Genomic DNA, 23,223 nt, shown 5'->3' with positions numbered 1-23,223 from the left:
CGATGATTAGAAATAGTCTGTGACTCCTCATCGAGGTTTTCTGAGAACTTTCAGCTTTCAAACACTGATCTCAGCTTACAGTGGTCAATGTGTACTGCAAGACATCATGACTTCAGTGCAATGCATGACCTTTGGCTACTATCTGCAGCTCATGTTTCTGTCTGTGTATTTCCACTTCAAGCAAAGCTGAGCACACTCCAGTGACGGAGGCGCTGAAGGCTCCGGTGTTATTTTGAAGGTGTGTGTGCGCGCCTCCAAAATTTCCAAAATACTCAGAGGTCTCATTAGTGTGCACAGCAAGTGTTGGAACAAACAAAGACACAAAGTAATACAAGGTAAGGGGATCAGTTTTAATGGCAATACACTGCGAAAGATTTCACCACTTCAAACATGTCATTAAGTGCCTCAGTATGTCTGTCAGGTTGTGAAAGTCGTGTTGTGCAACGACAACAAAATGGATTTACTAGCGAGAATCACCAGGAGGACATATCAGATGGAAGGTGCGGTACTGACAGTTTTCCACTTGCATTCCCCTCGGGATCCATTTCAGCTGTGTGTTTTTTCTAAGTGTTAAGGCAAAAATACTATCACTCTTTGCATTCTGTAAACAAAGTTCCATATGTATAACAAGTCTCTTTAGTTTTCCACGCCATGGTAAAGGTTTTTTTTTTTCTTTGTCAGACACAACAACACATGGAACTCACACACTCACGGCTGTGCGGTTGGACAACAGCCTCGGTTACATCGACAACAGCAAAGTAACGGAACTAAGTGCGACGTATTACTGATTGAACAAATCAGAATAGAACACCACAGAGACTATCTCCACGTAACCACAGAGAAATAGGTCATTACAGAGCACTTGCAAAATACCTCTGACAAAACACTGTGTTTTAATATAAGAGGGATCTCAATGTTGTGGTAGTCATAGGACTATTACTATTCTATTATGTAACACTTGCATGAAAATATTGTCTTTCTATTTTATAATTACCCTCTCCTTTCATTAGACTTTGCATCAAATTAACCACAACTTCAACTCCTGAGAGCCTCTTTGCTTCTTTTGGAATCACGAAAAGGCACTTGACCGGAGAACGGATCCGAATAAACCAAACGGGGAAAATCACAAACGCCGCAAAACCAGCAGCAGCCCAATGAGGAAGAGGGCACTGGGCTCCTGCAACACTATCGAGAGGGAGACAACTCCACTCAGAAAGACAAAGGATGGCATCAGATTCCTGTTGACGTCACGCTCAAACTGGGGCTCGAAAACCTCTGACAATGTGTTTTGTTCATTCTCTAATAATGTGTCGGGGGAAATACGGGCTGCATCTTCGGTCTCTTCCCGGGCTGAGACAGACGGAAGAGCGGAGTTTTGGCTCACCCCAGCGCCACCTGTACTCACTGAGGTGACCTCTGTGAGCTCAGGTGATGGTGGAGCTTCACCTTCTGCTCCCAGAGACGATTGACTCTCTGCTACAGGACACAGAAGTGCGGACGTGCTGCCTTCCTGTTGTGCTGCGGACATGTTGGCACCTTCTGAAAATCCTTCAACACGTTCACTCAGTCCCACTGCAACCTCTTGCTCAAAGCCCTGAGTCATACTGGGAGAAGAGACGCACTCGGAAGGCAGTTCAAGACTTGCTGGTTTTTCGGTCGATGCATCCTCCTCTGTCTCAGCGGTGAGAAGACACATGCAGGAGTCCTCTGGAGGAGGGATTTCCTCGCCGCCAGCCAGGGAGTTGTCTGATCTCGGTTTGGAATCTTGTTCTAGAGACGGAGCTGCAGCAGGCAGCAGTGCAGAGGGAGTACTGTCTATGGGCTGCTCTGACATTTGGTTGCCTAATTCACAGTGGAGCCTGGGTAAAGGCTGTGGCTCATTTGGCTGGACTGATTCGCTGGCACAGGGTACTGGGGCTGAATTAGCTTTAAGCAGGGTTTCGGAAGACGTGCAGGGAAACTGTTCACCTGGGGATACAGTGTGAGAGGACAGTGCGCCATCAACGGATGGAAGCTCCTGGTTGGGTGGGACAAAGGAACCAGATGGGTGGACTGCAATCTGTTAAAGGGAAACAGTGAGATGACAGTGACAGCTAGGAGAGTTAGACAAAGAGGAAAGATTTGTAATCCACATTAACATTGCACACTGAGGGGAGAAAACCATTTTACGGCATCCAAATGCTTGTCTGTGAAATGGGCCTCATGCTGACATGAGGAAATCCAAACAAAACATGAGCAATATGATGAGATTTGCAAAAACTACTACTCTGACTTAAACTGGAGTCACGCTGTACAAGTGAATCCAAGATAGATTTATAATTCTTTTATCCTCAAGTTCCCAAATGTACATATTTATACAGACTGAACCAGGCTGTTTCGACTTTGAACAGCAGGATTCAGAACTAATGCCAAGCCCTAAAAATACTTATGTCTGTTCAAAGAGGAAAACTGCCAACAATGTACAGCGGTACAGAGCTTTACCTGAGACTGCTGTGGCAACGATTCAAGGTCATATCAAGATGAATTCATTACGATAAAAGCAAGAGACACAGAAGAAAAAACAGCACCCAGAAGAACAAATGCAAGAACAAAACACTTAATACACAAATAACAGAACGTCCACAATAAAACATGTAGGTGTTAGGCAGAGGAAGACGGATAGATATAGATTTAAAAAAAGTCAGGGCTTTTTCAGCATCATATTCTATATCTTCATGCTTCTGATTTTATAGCATCATAATATGTTTAAAAGCTTCAAGGGAACCACAGTTATGTGTACAGCTAGAGGAGCAGCAAGTAAACCACTGAAAGAGATATACCGGATGTGGTACGGAGTAAGGCAAACGTTTGCAGGGAACTTTTGTTCATTTAGTAGCTGACTGGTTAATCTTTAATTTCCTGAAGGAAAAAAGCATGCATGTGAATACTTATGTGGAACAAACATGAGGATGAGCTGGATGAGTACATGCCTAACAAATACATCCGTGTATGAGTGAGATATTAATATCAGATGATATCGTATTATTCAGTTAGAGGATGGTATATCGTCGTGTTTTGACCGACTCTGGACTGTCGGGAGTTTATGTCTGTGTCATGTAAACTAAAGGAAACTTTAGTCAATTTTACAATTAGATTTTTATGTGTATTATGCAAATAATAAAATATAACTGTGCAGTGGTACAGGACTGAGTCATGATTCCAGTCTTTATGATGTACTTGAGCTTCATATTTAATTACCAGTCATGAGGACTGTATCAATCTCCTCATCTAACTAATCACAATAAAGCAAATAAGGCTATTCATAAAATGTTCCTTTCAGATAGCAGCTAGGTCACAGGGTTTAAGCTGTGCCTTTTTCAGTGACTGCGGATCGTGATTTCTATTTCACCTATTTTATGTATCCTTGTGTATTCTTTTCATACTTAGGTTGATTATTCTGCTGATACATATTTTTTTACATATATCTTATGGCACCGCTGTGACTCCATAGTTTGCAATCAAATATAAGTTTCAATAACATTTGGATACAGGAAACCCCATGTAAATACACGTTAATATTGGGCTTCAGACGTTTAATCTCAAATAATGTAAACGTCCTGGAGATTAGAAGTGATCGCAAACATTGTGAAAATCATATTAGTGCCCTGAAGTACCAAGTACAAGGTAACACGAATTCAGTCCAAGTGTGAACGTCTGAGGAGCATGCATCATGATATGAATGCAACGAGAAACCGACAGAGAATAACATACAGTATTCGTGCTACAGCGGTGGAAAGCAAGACTTTACCTAAGTTGTTGCTGAAGCTTCAATGAGCTGTGAACAATATAAACAACCAAGCCAGTGATGATAAGCTTTAAAAGGGGAAGAGAAGTGTTTGTTATGTTTTATTAGATACATGACTTCTTTAAGGGGATAAGGCTGCTTACCTGTTAACTGCATGCAGGTCAAGATAATATGAAACTAATCCAATTTTCTACATGTGTGTTCTATGATGGCAAGCAAGCTTATATGGTAGCCTGGGCTTTTTTTCTTTAATAATCAACTTCTTTAATTCATTTTTTCTTTTCAAGCCTCCTATTGGTCTACAGCTCAGTCCATTAAAATCTGCTCCCCGTTCTTCTTACGGTACACTCACCTCTATGTCAATGTCTGGCTGTATGATAACTGGGCACACGGGTGTAGGCCGAACAAGTCCTGACCTGGAGGCCCCTGCTTCTTCTGCAGATACAAAGCAGATAAATAAGATGAACAAGCTGAACAGAGAAAAAGAAATGATCTCGGGTCCTGGGTGATCCAGACACCAGTCGTCAGTACTGCGTTTGTTCACAACATAAATAATTAAAATAAAAAGGCAATTTTTTTTTAGCCTGGGTGAGGTTAGGGTTAGGGTTAGGTTCATTAGGTCATCATGGTTATCTGGGTTTACGCTTAAGACTTGACTTGATTTAGCCTGTGTTACAAACTGAAGGTGTACATGACAATAATCAATGGTGCCAAAGTGTTGCATTATGTGAATTGTAAGATCTAGTACTTTAGGAGCTTGGCCTTTACCATCCAACATTAGCTACCATTACTTCAAATCTGCTGCACCAGTTTGGGCCGTTCTGCTTTGAATCTGTCTCTCAAAGTCTTTGAACTTTATTAATATGCAGTAACAAATACCTGCAAAATCCATTTAAGAAAACAGTTCATATGTCAAGTAATATAATACTATATTTAAGTTCCAGTTATATTAACGTCTGTGGTGATTCCCAGTCATCGAGGTAACGGTAAATCTAAAACTCAGCTGAAACAAAGGTTCACCACACATCTGCCTTCTTCAATTTTTGTCTGATAGAAAATCCATCTAAGAATACAGATTTTATGCAAAACCATTTATTCTGTACCTTCTTCTGGTTCCTGCTCATCCTCTGAACTAAAATCATTGACACTGAAAGAGAGAAAAGAGAGACGTTTGGGTTAATAAAATAGTATTCATTTTAAAACACAGCCAAGTGTCTGCACAATTTCACAACTAAAGCAACTGAAAGGTCCCACGGAGACTGTGTGCTGAGACACCAACATGACATTGTGATAATGGTGCAATACCCGAGGCTGAATAATACTCACTGAAAACACACAGTGTACATAATGCTTTGTGTCAACAAATGAACTATGAAGAGAAGTCTGTTGTTAAAGTAAGCTGACATTAATATTCACATCTTGTTTCACTCGGACATTTTTGTAGTTTGAGTTCATTTTGTCCTATGAAGGCAGCGTTTGAATCTGCTGACAAAAGCAGTGGTTCTGTACATCTGAAAAGAAATTACATAATTTTCAGCTAAAATAAGTGTGTATAAAGAAGATATAATAAAAGAGCCATGATCACTAACACCTTGCATGCTGAACTGGCCCTTTTTTTTAGGTAACACTGGGTTGGGTTTCTCTTTGATTGTTTTGTACATTCTGTTTCTAAACTACTGCACCAGCTGAGCAGCTCGTCACATTTTTCCTGTTAACCCGGAGGGCTGGGTGGATACTCTTGAGTAAGGGCATTAAAAGTCAGTAGAGATATAGTTCAGAGTCAGAATTTATACATCTGTCATTAAATGTCATTGCATCAACAGTGATTTGAAAGAGAACATTACATGCTAATACTAAATGAGTTTCGGGGGGTTTAAACCCTGAAACATTCGCTGTCCAAGGGCACCTCGGTTTAAAGAAGTGGGGGGCAACATTGCCAAGAGTCCAATCAAGGAGGCCAAGTGAAGTAAAGGTCAAGTAGTGTGATGAGCATGTGACAAGAGCTACAGAAGCTCTGCATGTCCTGGTGCTTGTTGCACGTCAAGTTTTATATCAGAGGAGCAGATTTAAAATCGGATAAAAATGTGAAAGGATCATTTGGTAAGCACTGCACATTACGTCTTTAAAGGTTAAATTTGAGATGGCAGGTTACTCTGAGAGAAGACACTCAGGGACGTGTCTGGTCCAAAACCAGACCTGAGCCCGACCTTAAAGAAGAGCGTGTGTTTATATCTAGACCATGTACGGTATGAATTATCCTGTGCTCTAGTCTGATCTAATGATTTAACCCTGCTTGGCCCAGGTCACAATGGAAAACTAGACTAAAGATTTGGAGTGAATCACTGTTACCTCTCAGGCTTTAGTATATTCACTACAGAAATTTAAAGAGCGATAGCAAAGCAGAAACTGAATGACTTGTAGTAATATTAACATTCTAGTGTCTAGACTTGCTAATAACCTTTCTCCCACTCACTGCCTTGTTAATATGCTAAAAATCTAATTAACTTCAAAGCACCTTATCAATTTGTAATGGCGGTGCTGATACCGTTTCTGCTCCCCCAAACTTCTCCCGTTCGGTCACTGACTCCTCTATCCCTAACAACCCATCTGGCCCCTTCCAACTTCCAAACAGCTGCAGCAACAAAGACCCACATGACGAGCACCTCACTTTATACACCGTTAATACCCCTTTTATAGGCCCTCACAAGCTTGTGGATCTTTGCTACCATCTTCTGTCTCCGTCACGGCACGTTGCGAGATTCATCACACACTTTCACGTTGATGCTACAATAAATTAGAGGATTAGCTGACTTTAATGGAGTACAGAAGGAAGCCGAGCGAACTGCGTGCCAGCCTCTAATTACACAAGGGAGAGAGGCCAATCTGTTCCTTTGAAATTGCTCTGCTCCCCTATGACTCTGATAGAAAAGGTCAGAGGTGCATTTTAGCGCAGGGAATCGCCAGGGCTGAAAATGACACCTGCCCTTTGCCTATTTTGATCGCCTCACACACACCACTGGATGATTGGCATTCTGAGAGGGGTGTGTGCTCCGTGAAAGACTCTTTCTGTCTCACACTTGTCTCCAGATTTTAAAAAGTAAAACCAGACTTATAAAAGATTTATGAACCCATAGGGTGCTTCCCTACTGTCACTGAGTCCTTGCTAATCAACAGATTGTAACTTTATTAACGCTACTACTACTACTTTTGTTCTTAGTCTGCCAAATGGGCAGAACCACTGAATGAAGCTGAACTTAATACAGCCACAAAACCTTACAAGGAATTAGAAAGTGAGCACAGCTCTATTTCTGTTGTACTGTGTATTTATTACATCCAATCCATTCTCTTTGTGATTTCATGGCTTTTAACTTGCGAATCTCTGATATTACTCAGCATTACTCGGCCTTACAGGGTCCTAATTGATTAAAAGCAGGACAGCTTGCAGGGTGACTTAAATTTGACCAATGATCAATGAGTTGATCAATCTGAGGATGTCCGAGGGCAAAGATATCAAAGGCAGACAAAATACTGCACGGGCAGTCTGTGAAGTTTCCCATCTATCCCTTTGTCTTTGATAAATGTGACATGAAATGTACCTGTAAGCTTTAGGAGGTTTCAGGATGCTTCTCATTTCCTGTACGTCCATGCTCGCCTGAGCTTGATCGTCTTCATGGGACAGCAGAAGAGTTACCACATAATTCATAGAGGAGTTATTAGCCCAGTAATCACCATCAGAGGTTTCATAGCGAACAACAAACTCAATGCGAGAGCCATGTGTGATATAAGGAGGTGCGAAAGACAACTTGAACGAGAACTGATCAGTGTCCCCATCATGAGACCCCTGGACATACTCTGCTGGGTGGTCAAAATAAGTCACCCAGCTGTCCATGGTTGATCTGATGTAAACTGCTTTGTGGAAGGATATGTTCAGGACTCGTATTATTCCACTGAAGGCAAGTGGCTCATTCTCCACTGGAGACATCCGCTCAACCTCCACTTTGTTGTTGTGCACAGCCTCCAGCAGGGCACTGTCGGTGCGCACGGTAAACTCTGGGTACACGCGATAGGTCGGCTCTCGCTCTGGCTTTCGATACTTTGCCTCCTCTTCCTCCCACTTCGCACTATTCTCTTCCTCGTCCGAATCAAAGGCAACAAATTCCTTCACATCCACCAGATCCCCACCTGTTGTATCTGCAAATGACACCCTCTTTCCGGCAGACAGCGCCAAGTGGATCCGCATATACTCAGCTGTCTCGTCGTAGATGGACGGGCCTCTCTTTCTGGGCACCGGGGAGCATCTCGGGATGAGGCGGACGTCTTCAGTGTAGTCCTCTTCGTCATCATCATCATCATTATTGTTATCCTCGGCGTCCATGGGTGACCTACTCTCTGAACCCTCGGCTGACTTGCCAGATTTAATAGTGGTAAAAAGGCCTTCTTGACTCGGTATGGTTAAAAATGACATATTTGCAGAAATGCACGCACAATGAAGCTCTGCGCCGAAAAGGGTTCATATGGCGTCTCCAAAAACACTAGTAAATACTCATGGTTTGCGCAGCAGTATCCAGTCTTGATCCAGCGCTGTCCCAGCGTTACGCACGGAGCTTGTGCTGTGAACGTGCGGCGTCAAATGTCACCTCTGGAAAGCTTGGCTTTGCCAGCCCTTGTGATAGTGTATCCACTGGTTTACCTGACTTTATGCTTCAGAGTTTGGCTGCTGTCGCGGAAGCAGCAGTATCTAATTTTAGCACTGACCTACCGGGTTTTCCATGCCCCGAATTTGTTGTTAAGTTGGTATAATCCTGCGACTCCCCCTTATTCTATTTGGTTCGGGCTGTCAAAACGCCCACTACTGGATTTCGGATATTAATTTTATATCATATCCAATTACTAGCATCAGTAAAATACATTTTTAAATCGATGTAGGCTCAACATCATGTGTATTTACTGAAACCCCTGGAGACATCGTGAGGTGGAAATTACATGTCTAAATTTATCTCTAAACTATCTTAGCTTAGACTATGACAGATCATGTGATGAGTGTTTGTGCAATTTAAGTCGATCATCCTGATGAAAGTTTTGTCATCAAGTAGGCTACTGTGTGCTGATATTGTAAATTAATGTCAAAGTTGTAGCTCACAAAATGTGCTTTATTTGAGAAATTCCAATTAAATTATACGAAAGCATTTTATAACATCTAATCTTTTTTGTTGTTGTTTTTTGCCAGATGGTGATCCTGAATAGTCACACACTACTGGGCAGAATTCGATCCTAATCATTTTTTTGCCATGTGAAATTAGGTCATACCAAACCTGCAGCATGTGTGGAGAAAAAAAGAAGCTGTGCCATCTTGATTGGGAGGCTATTTATAGGTGTGTGCGTCCAAATCTTTTCTGGGAACAGACCGTACCCCATCCTACATTTGACGCTGTAAACCATCACACAGACCCCTGTTAACACCTCCTAGACACTCTTTACGCACAAAAAGTAATGTCATTCACCTGGATCAGCGTTTGAGATCTTGTGTTATTAATCACAAACATTTCAACATTTGAACATCACACACTCAGTGGTTGATTACTCAATTCAGACATTAAAAACGGTGTAACTTACAGTCTGTTTTGATGCTATCGTGTAAACGTATAGCATATATTACATTTATCAACGCTATGATTTCCTCACGACACTGCTGCGCAATAAAGACGCGGCTACAGATGGATTGCCGTGTAAACACACCCTTGTACGTGATTGGTGGAGACGTTTTAGCGCGACGTGGCGTAGCCAATCAGGGGATTGTTTTTCTGTCACGTCGTTGCAAGGATAGTAAGCTAACGGATAATGCAAACATAAACTAATATAAAGAACACGGATTAGTTGCTCACGGCGAAATTGCACAGGACGGTTTGTTTGCTTGGAGCAAGTCTTTTCTGTTGGGATTTTATTCGTGAGGTGTGGTGCGGCCGTCGCAGCGGGGACACAAGAGTTGGGTAACGCAAGCTAACGAATGTTAGCAATAGCCTGCTAATTTTTAACGTCCCACAAGGCCGCGGAGAAATACGAGAACTGCTTCCTGTTTTGTCTTTATCAAGTATGTAGGTTCCACTACGACCCGAGATCAAATTCACAGTCGTAATTTAATCAGCTAGTCCAGCGTTGTAGTCGATTACATTCAAGTTATTTAATACGAGCTCGCGGGCTACCTAGCTTGTTAGCTGTTTAGCTAGCTAGCTAGTATGAGTGAAGTGACGGACTGCAAACAGTCCGCTGACTCTGCATCGAGGAAACGGTGTCCATCACCCGACCAGGATGGAGGTAGCACGATCCCCAGCAAGTCCGCCAAAGTAAGCGACGGGTTAAAGGAAACAGGGGTAACTTCTGAAAGTTGTAAAAACAGTGAAGCTGAGAGTAAAGAAACAGCGGGAAGCGAGGGCCAGTCAAAGGAGAGCGTGGTTGAGCCAGCTGCTGTGCAGACGGACCGGGGTTCAGGCAGCACAGATGACACCATCACACAGCCTGTCAACAGCTCCAGTGCTGACGGCCACGATGCCAGCAACGCTGACAAACCACAGCCCTCAGAGGCACATGGGTCTCACGATGCAAAAGATAAAGCAGAGAAGACAAAAGGAACACAACAGCATCGATCCTCAACTCCTATGGACCAATCCGACTCAGCAGCCATAGCAGCTGCTGAAGCACTTGCCAGTCTCACAGGAGGAGACGGGGAAGACAGTCAAGAGACTCCTTGCTCATCTGAAAAGGCAAAACATATCAAACAGGGGAGTAAATTCAGACAACGCGGGGGCCACCAGTCCTCAAAAGTTGGCTCTAAAACCCAAGCAGCAGCCGCAGACAGCTCCACGTCTGTGCACAGCACCGACAGAGAAGACGCAGATGAAAACCCAGAAGCAGACGAAGGTGATGAATCCGTATCTGGATCGTCCTCCACGGCAAGCTCCTCGTTTCCATCAGACAATGAGGACAATGATGATGGGGAGTGTGCCATTGTGTCAGTGAAAATGGCCCCAGAGATGAGGCAGTCAGTGGCTCTCCTGGCGCAGGTACAAATGAGACTGGAAGCTCTTGAGAAGAAAAGCGCCCGCCTTCACCAACGGCTGGAGCTGAAGATTAGTCGCCAGCGGCGGCCGCATCTGGACCAGAGGAGCTCCATCACAAAAACTATTCCCGGCTTTTGGGTGACAGCTGTATCCTTAAAAAAGATATTATCTTATTCTCTCCATTCCTCCTTTGTGCTAAAGTATTTAAAATGAACATGTGTTGGGTGTTTTTCTTAACTTCGATGTTCCAGCTCTTGAACCATCCTCATCTGTCAGCTCACATTGATGAGACGGATGAAGACGCTCTTAGTTACATGACTGACCTTGAGGTAGGACGTGTCTGTGTTACGTTCTTACAAATCTGGCGGACATATATGTCTAACAGGAAAGTTCAAGCATTTCCTTGTGTCTTTCTTAGATTGAGTCTTTCAAGCATAACAAACTGGGCTACAGGATTCGCTTCCACTTCAGGCGGAACCCATACTTTCAGAACAACATCATCATGAAGGAGCTGCACCTCGGGATGGGAGGTAAAGATAAACATGGTGATTAACTCATTATAGTTTTCATAAAATACGGAAGGAATGGACTTGCACGGTATAAATGATAAAACGACTTTGTATCATCACACTGTAAAGTAGTGTACAGAGAAAAGTTTGTACTACTGCCATGTCCTCTTTTTATTTTGTGCATGAAGAAGGCCTAACCATGTCACATATTTAATTAAAGAAATGACAAATATCTAATAACACATTTTCTGGAACCTCTACCGCGGAGACAGAGAGTGACGAGTAGATTGCCAGAAAGCAGAAGAAGTTCAGCAAACTTGACAAAATTACGCCCACACTCCTCAAACAGTGCAGCTGCACAGCCTAACAAGACATTATGAGAAAGTTGTAGTTGCCTGTTAATGTGGCCTGAAAGAATATTTGCAACAAAACAATCTTTCCTTTAATGCCCAACACTTCAGTAGGAGTATACTTTCAGTGGTTCAGATGTATCATATATTTGAATTCTTTCAGCCCATTTGAGCTCAAATGGTACAAAACATCTGAACACGAGTTTTGATTGTATTGTGAGGCGATCTAAAATCTTTATGCGCCAGATGGTTAATTACACAGAACCGTCTGAGAGGTTGTCATTTCAGAAAATACATGCAGATGATTGCTTGATAAGTAGTTAGCATGTCAGTAGACAGTTTTTGCCGCCTTGACTCGGATATGATGATTTGTTATAGTGAAAACATAATGCCTGTAGCTGCAACTGCAACTGGCCCGGCCGTAAGCTCGTGGCTCAAATCGTGACACAGTGAATTCTTGTGTGATCTTGAGAATATCCTTTAGTTCAAACGTCTAGATGATCGTTCAATTCTGAAATGAACTTCTTTCAGGATCTCCCTTGTCGTTCTCCAACCCCATCCTGTGGCATCGTGGACACAACCTGACGGCCCAGAGCGAACCCAGGAAGTCGTCGCGTGGGGTTTATGAAACCTTTTTCAGCTGGTTCAGCGACCACAGTAACCCAGGACAAGATGATGTAGCACAGGTACAGATGACTACATCATCATACTAATATTGATTTATGATAATGGCTAGACATTTGAAGGATGTTAAACGTGGATGCCGTTTTTTAAAAGCTTGTTTCTGTGGTGAAATATATTCAGATGTATCCATTTTTTAAAAAGATAGAACCAGTAGACGTGTGTTCCCGTATTATACTGCACTCAAACTTTTATTTCTGGTTAGCAAAAATGTGCGTGGCTTATTTGAAAAACTTCAGAGAAAATATTGACTTGAAATATATTGAAAGGATCTTTGTGCTGGTGTTTAGATATTGAAGGACGACCTGTACAGAGACCCTCTGAGATACTACCTCACTCCCCTCTGGGAACCGAGGGAGAACGGCAGGTAAAGCAAACACATCTTTATATTAAAGCTACTGGCACACACAGCCAGTGGACAAACCACTTATTATTAAGCTGTAAATTCCTTCAAATCTTCTCAGTACCTTAAAATTATAGTACGTGTGTTAACAGTTTCCTGACATTTTTTCCTCCCTCCCACTGGAGAGACCAGGTGGGATGCATACCAAAACAATGAGTACAATTTACTGTTGACATGGACTTATGAATGAGTGCATTTGTTTTTTGTCCAGTAGTGGCACTGCGGCCAGAGCTTCAGGAAACGGCAACAGAGATGAGTGTGTGGTGATCTCTGACTCAGATGATGAGGAGCCCAGTGAGGAAATGGGTGAGGCTGAACAAGGCCACAGTAAGGAAGAGGAAGAAGAGGAGGAAGAAGAAGAAGAAGAAGAGGAGGAGGAGGAGGACAGGGGGCCAAGTGCAGGTTAGTCGAAAAAGACAACTGTTAAAGACTGCAACACCCCGAATTATATCGATACACATTTTAATCTAATTTTAGCTTACTTTCTAAATGTACACCTGCTGATAGCTAGCTAATAAAAGCTTCTGTTTATAAAATCAATTGTTCGCTGTTGCGTATGTTGTAGCTGAGAGACTGAGGCTTATTAGCTTTGAGATCTAAATGTCTGAGTAATGCAGGCTGAACTGAATAGACAGGAAATATCTACTCCTCAGATGAGAGCCCAGAGGAGGAGGATGATGGTGGAGAAATTGTGATTGACGGTAAGACATCACTCTTAACAGCAGTGCTACAAACTCACAATCATCACAAATAACCTGTGAGAAGTCGGGTAACCTGTTGGGTGGCAGTTCTTCTTCTTTCCATATATATATATTTTTTAGTTTCTTTTTATTTGTGTGTTTTGATTTACTACAACCATCCCTTAAAATGATAGCTGTCTCTGTTTTTTTTTTTTTTTTTCTCTTGTAGGCTCAGATGACAGTGACCAGGAGGAGGAAGAAGAAGATGAGGCCTGAGAGGAAGCAATGAAGGCGTATGTCAAAGAAGGCACGTCAACATCGGGACCAGAGACTGGGAAGAGGAAGAGAGTTGACGGAAACTAACAGAGCAAGCATTGAATCCTTCTTCCTGATGTTTTATGCACAGAATATCAGTTGTTTTCTATGAGGAAAAAAAAAAAAACACAGCTTTTTAAATCAGGGTTAACTGTAATAATAAAGCCAAGGCAGCATGTGTCCCCTCTGTTTTATACAGTCGGTACTATGTATTCTGTGTACTCTGTTCACTTTTTGCATATTTTTATTTTCGAAACGGATCCTCGGGCACGTTACGCCCAGCGGTTCATACAAGTCGTGTTCTTCTACTCGGCGAGGAACATTGTACAACAGCCTACGTGCACATAGGTGACATTTAGATTGCCACTTCTTGAGGGCATCAAATTTTGCATTGCAAATTACTCAAAACCCTTCAGAGGCATTATTAACTGTTGTTTCAAGATGAAGAAGTTTGGGCTTGTTTATAGATTTTCGACGTGTGACGAAGCAAACATGTCGCGAGCATTAAATTTGAGGTAATGACAGTACATTTCAGATGCACTGAGTACTGAACCAAAATTTGTTCTCAGGGATGATCATGGTGGTAGTTGTGTTGAAAGAACCCTACTGATTTTTACAAACTGGTTATTGTTGGTTGTGTATAAAGACATGTGTACTCTACTGTAGTAAATAGGAACAATTATTGTTTTAATAGACTACTTTTATCCCTATTCTACGCTTTCCGTCTTGTTACTCACCAACCTCCAGCCCTGTTGACGACCTGTAAACCGTCTCCGATGTTCAGAATCGTTCGTAGCTTGACCAACTTTTCTCTGGATTCCTTCCTCTACAATAAGTGGAGTTTTGTATTTTCCTTTAACTTAATTTACTTTCTGAAACATTTAAGGTTTACTTTCCCGTAACGTGTTCAAGGTTTGTGTTATCTTATTAAAACTGCTGTATTTATTACGTTGTTTTTTTCTACACGTCCACATTATGGCATGCCTGTGCGCACAAGATGTAAGACAGGATGATTAGATTGCTTGCAGAAATAAACTGCTGTGCACAGTGTTGGTAAACGTCAATTTCACAGCCACATCATGGAGTGCTCTCTTAACAAGCCTGGTATTTGTATTTGCTTACTTTTCTCAGCAATGAACCTGTAAATAATACTTCAGCATTGTCTGTAGGATAAGACTTGTTTAATCCATGGATAAATCTATCAAATAATCTGGATTTTTTCATAAACATGATCAGAAAGTTATATTTTGTGTGCTGTGTTTTATAGAACACTAGTTAATGATACCTATTTGTCGTTTTGGTTGACTTTAATTTTTATTTTGTTTTTGCTTAAAGATAAATGTCCACCTTTTGCCTCAGACCTAATAAAATAGACAGTTGTTTCACTTTGGTGTCTTGTGCTTTACGTATAACCCCACAACCAAAATACATTTATATACAGTTGTGTTCAAAATAATAGCAGTCCCACGTCACTAGCAAGATAAATCACTGTTTTTGTTAGAATTTCAACTTCTACACTGCAAGTAAGTTTCTGGAAGGTTTAGTAAAGGTATAGAAAACCAACAGACCCAACAGGCATGACGTGCATGCTGCTGATTCTGTGAAACTGAATCATTTACTGAGAGGGGCGTGTTCAAAAAAATAGCAGTGCTGAGTTCAATTAGTGAGGTCATTGATTATGTGAAATAAATAGGTGTTAAACAGATGGCCCTTATTTAAGGATCAAGGCAACTGACGCTGCATATGCTGGCTGTGCATTTGTCCTTGAAAAACAGTAAAATGGGTCGTTCAAGACACTTCAGAAGAGCGTTCTTTGATTGAGAAATTAATAAAAGAGGGGAAAACCTATAAAGAAGTGCAGAAAATGATAGGCTGTTCAGCTAAAATGATGTCAAACGCTTTAAAATGGCAGCCAAAACCAGAAAGGCGAGGAAGGAAAAGAAAATCGGAGATCGGAGAATAACCAAAATGGCAAAGGCTCAGCCAATGATCGGCTCCAGGAGGATCAAAGAAGATCTAAGATTGCCTGTGAGTACTGTAGCAATCAGACGACGCCTATGTGAAGCCAAGCTACCAGCAAGAAGCCCACGCAAAGTCCCATTGTTAAAAAAATTACATGCGCTGAAGCAGTTCCAATTTGGCAAAGAACACACTGACTGGCCTAAAAAGAAATGGCGTAATATTTTGTGGACTGATGAGAGTAAGATTGTTATTTTTGGGTCTGAGGGCCACAGACAGTTTGTCAGACGTCCTGCAAACACTGAATTCAAGCCACAGTACACAGTGAAGACGGTGAAGCATGGTGGTGCAAGCATTATGATATGGGGATGTTTCTCGTACTATGGTGTTGGTCCTATTTATCGCATACCAGGGATCATGAATCAGTTTGAGTACATCATAATACTGGACGAAGTCATGTTGCCGTATGCTGAAGAGGAAATGCCCTTGAAATGGGTGTTTCAACAAGACAATGACCCCAAACACACCAGCAAGCCAGCAAAATGCTGTAAAAAATGCTGTTCATGAGGCAAAACTAAGAATTGCAGAGGAATTGTGGAACGTAGTACAATTGTCCTGGGCTACAATACCTGCCAGAGGTTGGTCGACTCCATGTACCACAGATGTGAAGCAGTTATCAGAAACCGTGGTTATGTAACTAAATATTAGTTTATGATTCTCAGGAAAGTTGAATCTTCAAGCATCTCTTAGTTTGTACAGTACATTTTTGAGTTTGTAAAGAAAGATGTCAACACTGCTATTTTTTTGAACATTATATTTCTTGACTTTCTGTAAAATATTATCAAATTCAATTACTTTTTCCAATTTTCTTGCTTTGAAATAGAATATGCAGTGTCCCCAATGCATTTGTGTTCATTAAAATACAATTTATTTGAAGAATTTTGAGGTTTGCTCACCTTTTTAAACACACTGCTATTATTATGGACATAACTGTATTTTCTGTACAGTGAGCTCACTGAACTGGAATTTATTCATAGAAGAGCCACAAGATGGCAGCGTAGTTCAGGTAATTGGCACATAGCCTGTAGTGGCTGTAGTTGAGCTGTGCTTGAGTGAATCCAGTCTGTCATAGGAGTACTTTGATGCCACCATTGAAACTTTCAAATGTCCATGAAGGAGAAAACTTCCCTCAGATGTCTGCAAAAGATTCCTAATAAAGCATAGCTGCGTGACGTATTAAAGTAGTCTCTGATACGCTTTGCTGCAACATGTTTTCCTTGAAAGTAAGAATCAAACAGAAACCTGCTGCGATACAGCTGTTCTTTAATGTAGTCCCTCTTTGATATGAAGGCAGCTTGTCTTATCACTGACATTTTGAATGTAGCACTGCAAATAGCCTGGGGCAAGACATTTTTGGACAGGCCCAGACAAAGGAACGGCAGCGCTGTTGCAATGGTACACTTAAACCCTTGATTCCACTTTTAATGCACAGCTATAAATATTCCACGAGCAAAAACCTGTCCTGTTGTAGCAGCACCCGGGGTATGCGGTCTAGGATGGGCATATACTATTAATACTGATGATGAAACACATTATGCTCCATGAAGTGATCCCATGTGAAACACGGTATTAGTCTCCTCTTTGAAGCAGCGTCATTCAGCCCACCTCAGAGCACATGTTCTTTTATAACTATGAATTAATAATAGGGCTGGTTCCTACAATATTGATTGTGACAAACAAAGTACAGATTGCAGGGACAACAACACCCATCCTCGGGCTGCTTTGTGGTCTGAGGCATGCCTGTGAAGCCTTTGTTATGTATGGGGTGGCAAAATCCTAAATGGATTCTCCAGTGTAAACTACACTCCCCCGGGTTGAGCTCATGTTGCTACTGTACACAAATCATCTTGTCATGCCGCTTCATGCTCTTGTGTTTTTTCGGGAGGCCTCGCTCTTTGGGAACTCATGCTCAGACCGATTTATGGTAGGCAAATGAAAAATGGAAAGATAACAAGCAGCAGAGAATTCTCCATCTGCGTGATTAATGTTGGGAAAGATATTTTCACTTGTAAAGTGTGCAAGAAAAGGGAATGTGTGAATGTTGTCAATAATCTGAGAGGCTGAAGTAGGGCCCCTGAATACTAAATACCTGTGTGTGTTTACATGCTTGTTTGTGAAGGCTCGCGCTCTTTTGTGCGTGCACATTTGCAGAAGCTGCACGTCACAAACATATTTTCAGGTTTCTCGACACCACGTGAGCTCAATGGTCCGCTTGTCGGATAATCAAGATGAAGCACAGCATTCGAACTGCGCAGTAGGGGAAGACAGCGAGGGATGAGAGGAGAGAATGGAGTGAGCATGATTGAAGGAAATGGATGAGTGCAGCGATAAGAGGAGCTGCCTGGGCCCTGACAGATACACACAGCAGATGGATGACTCTTATCTGGGAGATCACAGAGTGCATACTCACGCCTAGGCCCAGTTACAGAGAGCCATGATCACACCAGACAGATGAATAGGCCTAACCCCCACCACCAGTCACACTGCACATACTGTAGGCCCGTGCACGCGGGCGCACGCGCACACCTACACAGAGACACACAACTACTTGACAGAATGAACAGATTGCAGCGCCTGCGTTACCTTCGTGCCTTTGACATTGAAATTCACCTGGAGTCTGGTGTCTCAAGGATGTGTGCAAACAGGGCGAGGGTGTGGGCAGAGATAAGAGAAATCAATTTCGTTTTAATTCAAGCCCGGGAGCAAGCGCTCGTACATCTGTGTCCACATGAGCACACTGTATACATGTATGTTGGCACACAGATTTATCTGCCAAAGAGAAAGCCGCATGCACTCTGTTCTCACTTTTTTTTTCGTCTCAGACATTTTCACTGAATCTCTGAGAACAAACAAAATGTAAACGGAGCTGAAGTCAAACATATCAAGAAAAATATTGGATTTTTTTGCACACTTAACCATTAACCAGCTATTACCAGAGCCTTTTTTCAAGGTGTTGACAGATTTACCTTCTAAGACACAAGGACTGTACTTTCACTCATCCGCCTCACATCCTCACTATCCTCTTTTCATGTACAGTAACCCCCTCCTCTCCACCCAACACACCCCCTTTGTTATTTGGAAAGAGCTCTTCTCCAACAGCTGTTGATTCTCCCGGCTGCATTTTATAGCAAGGGAGAGTGCCAGTCTCGTCTTCACTGCAGATGGTGGCTGGCCGGCCCCGCGGACACGTGGCATGTTGGACGGCTGCAGACGGTGCTCGGCCGCTCAGGGAAGCTGCAGCTCCAATAAGCCCGTACAGCGTCGTCAGTGAAAGCCTGCCGTCACCTCACTCCCAATTCAGTACAAGGTGAGCAGGCTGCGACTGGAATGTGTGCCACGTACTCGCCCTTCATGTCAGAGATGTTTTCCAGAGTTGCTCTCCTTTGATAATCACTGGTGTGTGAAGTTCGTGGATGTCACACAGCACCTGTTCTCTTATCTTACATTTTGATGTTTACATTTTTTCTGACCTGTAAGATAATAATTAGGCAGCTTGTAAAGCTGTGCGAGAGGTGTTGTGGTTGAATGTAGAGCAAATGCTCCTGGTGAATATTGCACCTTTATTTTCTCCCCCCTGCAATTTCCATGCGCAGTGGTGTCTTGGACATGTCTCTAAGTTGCGGGCATGTTCGAACACTCTTCACTTCATCAATATACCACAGGAAAGACTATAACTGGGTCAAATAATGGGTTGTTTTACCTTGAGGGGACAATGCCCTGCCCCTAGAATCCCATGATTGATGTGTCTGAGGGCCCAGGAATCATTTTGAGCTTTTGGTTGGCCTACGGGGATAAATGTCTACCTCACATTTCACATTACCTACCCATTAGGCAAGAGGATCCACTTGCCAGAGCTTTTTGTGGAACACAAAAACAGCCTGTATTGTTTCCTGATCCGCACTGTCTGTCTCCATTAAATCCATCCATCATGTTGGAGGTAACAGGCCTCCTGTGCTACTGTTCCCCTCTCCCGGTACTCACGTACGCAGAGCAAAAATATCCATACCGGCGGTGGCGAGTGAAGAGCTGTTGCTATCACTCTGACAAGTTGAGGCAGAAGTGCGTGCATGCTGCTCAGATAAGACCACAGGATGATGCAGTGAAAGATACACATGACGTTTAAGGGGACTTATGAAACAGTGGGAAGTACTGGTGTGTACTGGTGTCCATGGACAGAGTTTAAGGCACACGGAAACGTGAACTCAGCACACACTTGTGATTCATTTCCTCAGTTGGAAACAGAGGGACGCCTCCTGTGAGGTGGAAGTCAAAGACTCGCCCCTTGGACACATTTTAACACGCCACTTCCTGACGTCAGATAAGGTCACTGCTTACATACTCGAGTGTGACGTTGAATCAAACCTGAAAATATGCTTTTCAAAAAATAATAATAATAAGTGAAAATGAAAGCTTTCAAGATTCAAGATTCTTTATTGTCAGATAGTCCGTTACAATGCAGCATCATCACCAGTACTGAAATTCTTGGAGCATGGCGCCCACTCCACTTCCTAAGGTTTGCCCTGCTCTGTGACCTTTTACACACTCACACACCTCATTGACTCATGTGTTTATTTTATTTTACTGTCTTGCTGCTCAGAATATATTCGCCCCCTTCCTTTGTGCCTTTTGTGCACCATACTGCGTCAGAGCTCTCCACAAAGCCGGTAATGATGAGAGACGCTTTAAAAGCTCTTTTAATTTTCAAGCTCAAGTCTCTGTTTACAGGATGGATGTCCTTTACATCCAGGCCCCCCTCCTTCTGCTTGCATTGTCACCGTTGTCATGAGCGCTGGAGCCAGCCACAGAGGAATCCCTGGAATCTTTTTCGGCTGACCTGGCTCTCACGTCGAGCGGAGGAGTAATGGTGACATTGTCCAAGAATCAGACCCAGCTCTTTCTAAGTTTAATAGTAAATTTCAGACGCTGCATTATGCATATAGCCGGAGGCCCTCCTGGTGCTTGAAACAAACCTTTATTTAAAACACTGTTTGTATGCACGTCACAGTTTACTGATTATTCTGCTTAAGTAAGCCTTTCCAGGGGAAAAAAATAAAGGCTGATATAGATTAGTAACAGTTTACAGCAGAGTGTTTTAAATTCACCAGCAGTGACAGGGTTAATCATACCCATATGGTGTACCAAGAGGTTTGGTCCAATGCTGCTGTGGGCCAACAGGAGAGCGAAGGCTGGGTGGGGGCAGAACAGAAGGGAGAGGACAGCAGGGCAGACACTCTCCCAACACCTGCACCTGGTCACTTGATTCTCCCTCAGTCACCCCCATATCTTCTTTTTAATCATCACTGGACCAACATCTTGATCACATCACGGTGATGGTTGCTGCCATCCAGGCGTAAACTTTTGGAAAGAGTGGAACAAGGCTTCAGGGATCCGTCTTTTCTTTCTTTCTTTCTTTCTTGAAATGTTGCATGGACGAACGCCGCCGGTTTAACTGCGACTGATTAGGCTTCGTTTTTTCCTCCCAAGAGGAACTTGCAAAGCTATCGGATTGTTCTGTGCGTGCGCAGGGCGGCTGAGCGAGATTTTTCCAGTCCAGCTCCCGAGGCGCAAAACGCGGGGAATGCAGCGGTAACATCCCGCAAGTTTTGTGTGGATCCGAGCGGCGCACGGCGGCCATCGAGAAAAAAGCCACAAACCAAAGGTAGGACCTTTAACTTCTCCCCGGTTTAACTTTTAACTCACGTTTGGTTACTCTGTGCCGTGGGCTCAATGGTGGATGACTGGAGTGCACGCATTTGTTCCTATTTCTGGATGTTGAGTTCACAGGTAAGTGCGCACTCCTCCGCTGAAAGAAGAACTAGGTTACAGAAATCCTGTAATTATTTTTCGAAAAGGGAAACCATGTGTTATTACAGCTGAACTTTATTCTATCCTGCTGCTCCCTCCCAGTGTAGAGAACGAGCAGAACAGCCTTGACTCGTACAAATGCCACGAAATCAGGCACAATGACATATTTGGAGCCCTCAGGCACTAAATAATGGTTTAATAATATTCCCTGATATATTAGAGATATTTCGAAGCTATACCAATACAAGTATGTACCATTTGATCATTTGTATCCTGATTGAAATGATAGCAGGTTAAATGTAAATGATTTGACATGAATTTTGGTGTTTAGACACATTTAAAGTCTATTGAAATATGGACTCATGCTCATATCATATAACCAGTGTTTTATGGATAAAGTCACATCATTACAGTGCAGATTTTATGGGACATTCTTTATTTTACTGTGATGTTCGTGCATCTCTTTTCAATCTCTCCTGGTGCATATGTGTTATGAGTTATTACACAGTGTTTGAGGGATGGGACAGAAATCAAGATCTTCTGGTGAGCAGATAGGGCAACTGTGTGCCAAGAAGGCTGTTAGGTGTTCCCGTCAGTTTCTGTTTTAAATTTCCAAAACGTTCACCGCGCCAGCCATCCCGGTTTCATCACAGTTTTTATGGGAACATAATTTGAATCTATGTCACGACGCGCAAATTGATGACACATTGTGAAAAACACTCAGTAATTTGGGAAATCACGCTCCCCCCCCTGTTTTTTTTCTTTTTTCTTTTTTCTTTTTTTTTTTTCCTACTTCTGCCTAAAAGCCCTCTTTTCTGGGCATGTAGCACTGGAGGCCCCGGCTACATGGATGTCATGAGAGAAAGAAAAGCCCCGGGGGATAGCTAGCCACAGCCAAAGCACACCTTCGGGAGACAATTTAATGGATGTTATGGACTCAGCTTTTAGTATTCATAATTTATATGGGATCCTCTCCAGCAAAGTGCAGATGCATAATGAATGCTTGAGTTAAGGTCTAACAGTTGGGCCACGTTTCAACACCCCTAAACTGTCAGAAATTGTTTCAGCGAGGACTACCTGTTTCTTTGAACTGTCATGTATTTCACTCGTCAGCTTCTGAGAGAACTCTGACATGCTTTGTTGGAAGACTGGAGCCGGAGGGGAATCATTGATGGGCATCTGCAATAGTCTTTTATTTTATACCGTTTTCTATAGAATTCATGGCGTATATGCTCAAGAAAAGGTAACATGTTAAATATAATGTACCAGATGAAACCCTTTTTCCAAGGGACTCTGCTCAAAAGTACCATTATACAGTCTCAACACATACCTCACTACATTTACACTTTAAATAAATAATAGAGCTGTCATATTTTCCAGAGCAGGTGTGAAGATTTGGACGCTGCCAAACTGTACGGCTCGCCTTGAAAGGCTGCAGGGCCGAACTTCTGATCAGAGAGATCAGAGGAACAGAGAGAGAGAGAAATAGAGAAAGAGAGGCAGTCTCTTGCCCGTCCTTCCTTCTTTTTCTGTCGCATATTTCTCATGGGGCTCTCTGTAATAATAGTTGATTCTTCTTTCTTCTTCCGTCCAGATTTAGATCTCTGTGGGCCACCTGCATG

General features: G+C 42.6%; 3 protein-coding genes across 8 annotated transcripts in view; 2 read left to right on the top strand and 1 right to left on the bottom strand.

The window, feature by feature from the left end:
• LOC311494672 (uncharacterized protein) lies at positions 1-8,459 on the bottom strand. Its single transcript, XM_084553848.1, has 4 exons — positions 7,381-8,459; positions 4,888-4,931; positions 4,137-4,219; positions 1-2,059 (listed from the first exon to the last, which is right to left on the bottom strand). The coding sequence occupies exons 1-4, from the start codon at positions 8,247-8,249 to the stop codon at positions 1,124-1,126; spliced, it is 1,932 nt and encodes a 643-aa protein (XP_084409974.1). The 5' UTR covers positions 8,250-8,459; the 3' UTR covers positions 1-1,123.
• Positions 8,460-9,429: 970 nt separating this feature from the next.
• tspy (testis specific protein Y-linked) lies at positions 9,430-15,162 on the top strand. Of its 5 annotated transcripts, none has more exons than XM_084553171.1 (8): positions 9,430-10,986; positions 11,091-11,168; positions 11,258-11,369; positions 12,230-12,384; positions 12,670-12,746; positions 12,994-13,184; positions 13,418-13,483; positions 13,692-15,162. In XM_084553171.1, exons 1-8 carry the CDS (start codon positions 10,018-10,020, stop codon positions 13,736-13,738), a joined length of 1,695 nt encoding a protein of 564 aa, XP_084409297.1. In that variant the 5' UTR covers positions 9,430-10,017; the 3' UTR covers positions 13,739-15,162. The 5 variants fall into 5 exon arrangements, with proteins under 5 accessions (XP_084409297.1, XP_084409296.1, XP_084409298.1 ...); XM_084553170.1 differs by having other exon boundaries at positions 11,258-11,384; positions 12,997-13,184; XM_084553172.1 differs by having other exon boundaries at positions 11,258-11,384; positions 13,436-13,483.
• Positions 15,163-20,245: 5,083 nt separating this feature from the next.
• LOC311494536 (semaphorin-3F-like) overlaps positions 20,246-23,223 on the top strand; it is an 11,875-nt gene continuing 8,897 nt past the window's right edge. For both annotated transcript variants that reach the window (XM_084553626.1, XM_084553625.1), the window contains exons 1-2: positions 20,246-21,455; positions 23,196-23,223. In XM_084553626.1, the coding sequence (XP_084409752.1) occupies positions 23,221-23,223 (3 nt within the window). In that variant the 5' untranslated portion in view covers positions 20,246-21,455; positions 23,196-23,220. The remainder of the gene's footprint in view (positions 21,456-23,195) is intronic.

Source organism: Chelon labrosus (assembly GCF_963514085.1).
Source record: "Chelon labrosus genome assembly, chromosome: 10".
Lineage (NCBI taxonomy): Eukaryota > Metazoa > Chordata > Actinopteri > Mugiliformes > Mugilidae > Chelon > Chelon labrosus.
Note: the sequence above shows the minus strand (reverse complement) of the source record. Positions and strands in the feature narration are given on the sequence as shown.

Bases quoted from the DNA above. Each gene is read 5' to 3' on its own strand.
- LOC311494672 (XM_084553848.1), bottom strand. From the start codon at position 8,249: ATGTCATTTTTAACCATACCGAGTCAAGAAGGCCTTTTTACCACTATT. The intron at 4,220-4,887 runs GTACAGAATAAA...TTGTATCTGCAG, and splicing joins TGAGCAGGAACCAGAAGAAG to AAGAAGCAGGGGCCTCCAGG. The intron at 2,060-4,136 runs GTGAGTGTACCG...TCCCTTTAACAG, and splicing joins AGCCAGACATTGACATAGAG to ATTGCAGTCCACCCATCTGG.
- tspy (XM_084553169.1), top strand. From the start codon at position 10,018: ATGAGTGAAGTGACGGACTGCAAACAGTCCGCTGACTCTGCATCGAGG. The intron at 11,169-11,257 runs GTAGGACGTGTC...TGTCTTTCTTAG, and splicing joins GTTACATGACTGACCTTGAG to ATTGAGTCTTTCAAGCATAA. The intron at 11,385-12,229 runs GTGATTAACTCA...AACTTCTTTCAG, and splicing joins GGGAGGTAAAGATAAACATG to GATCTCCCTTGTCGTTCTCC.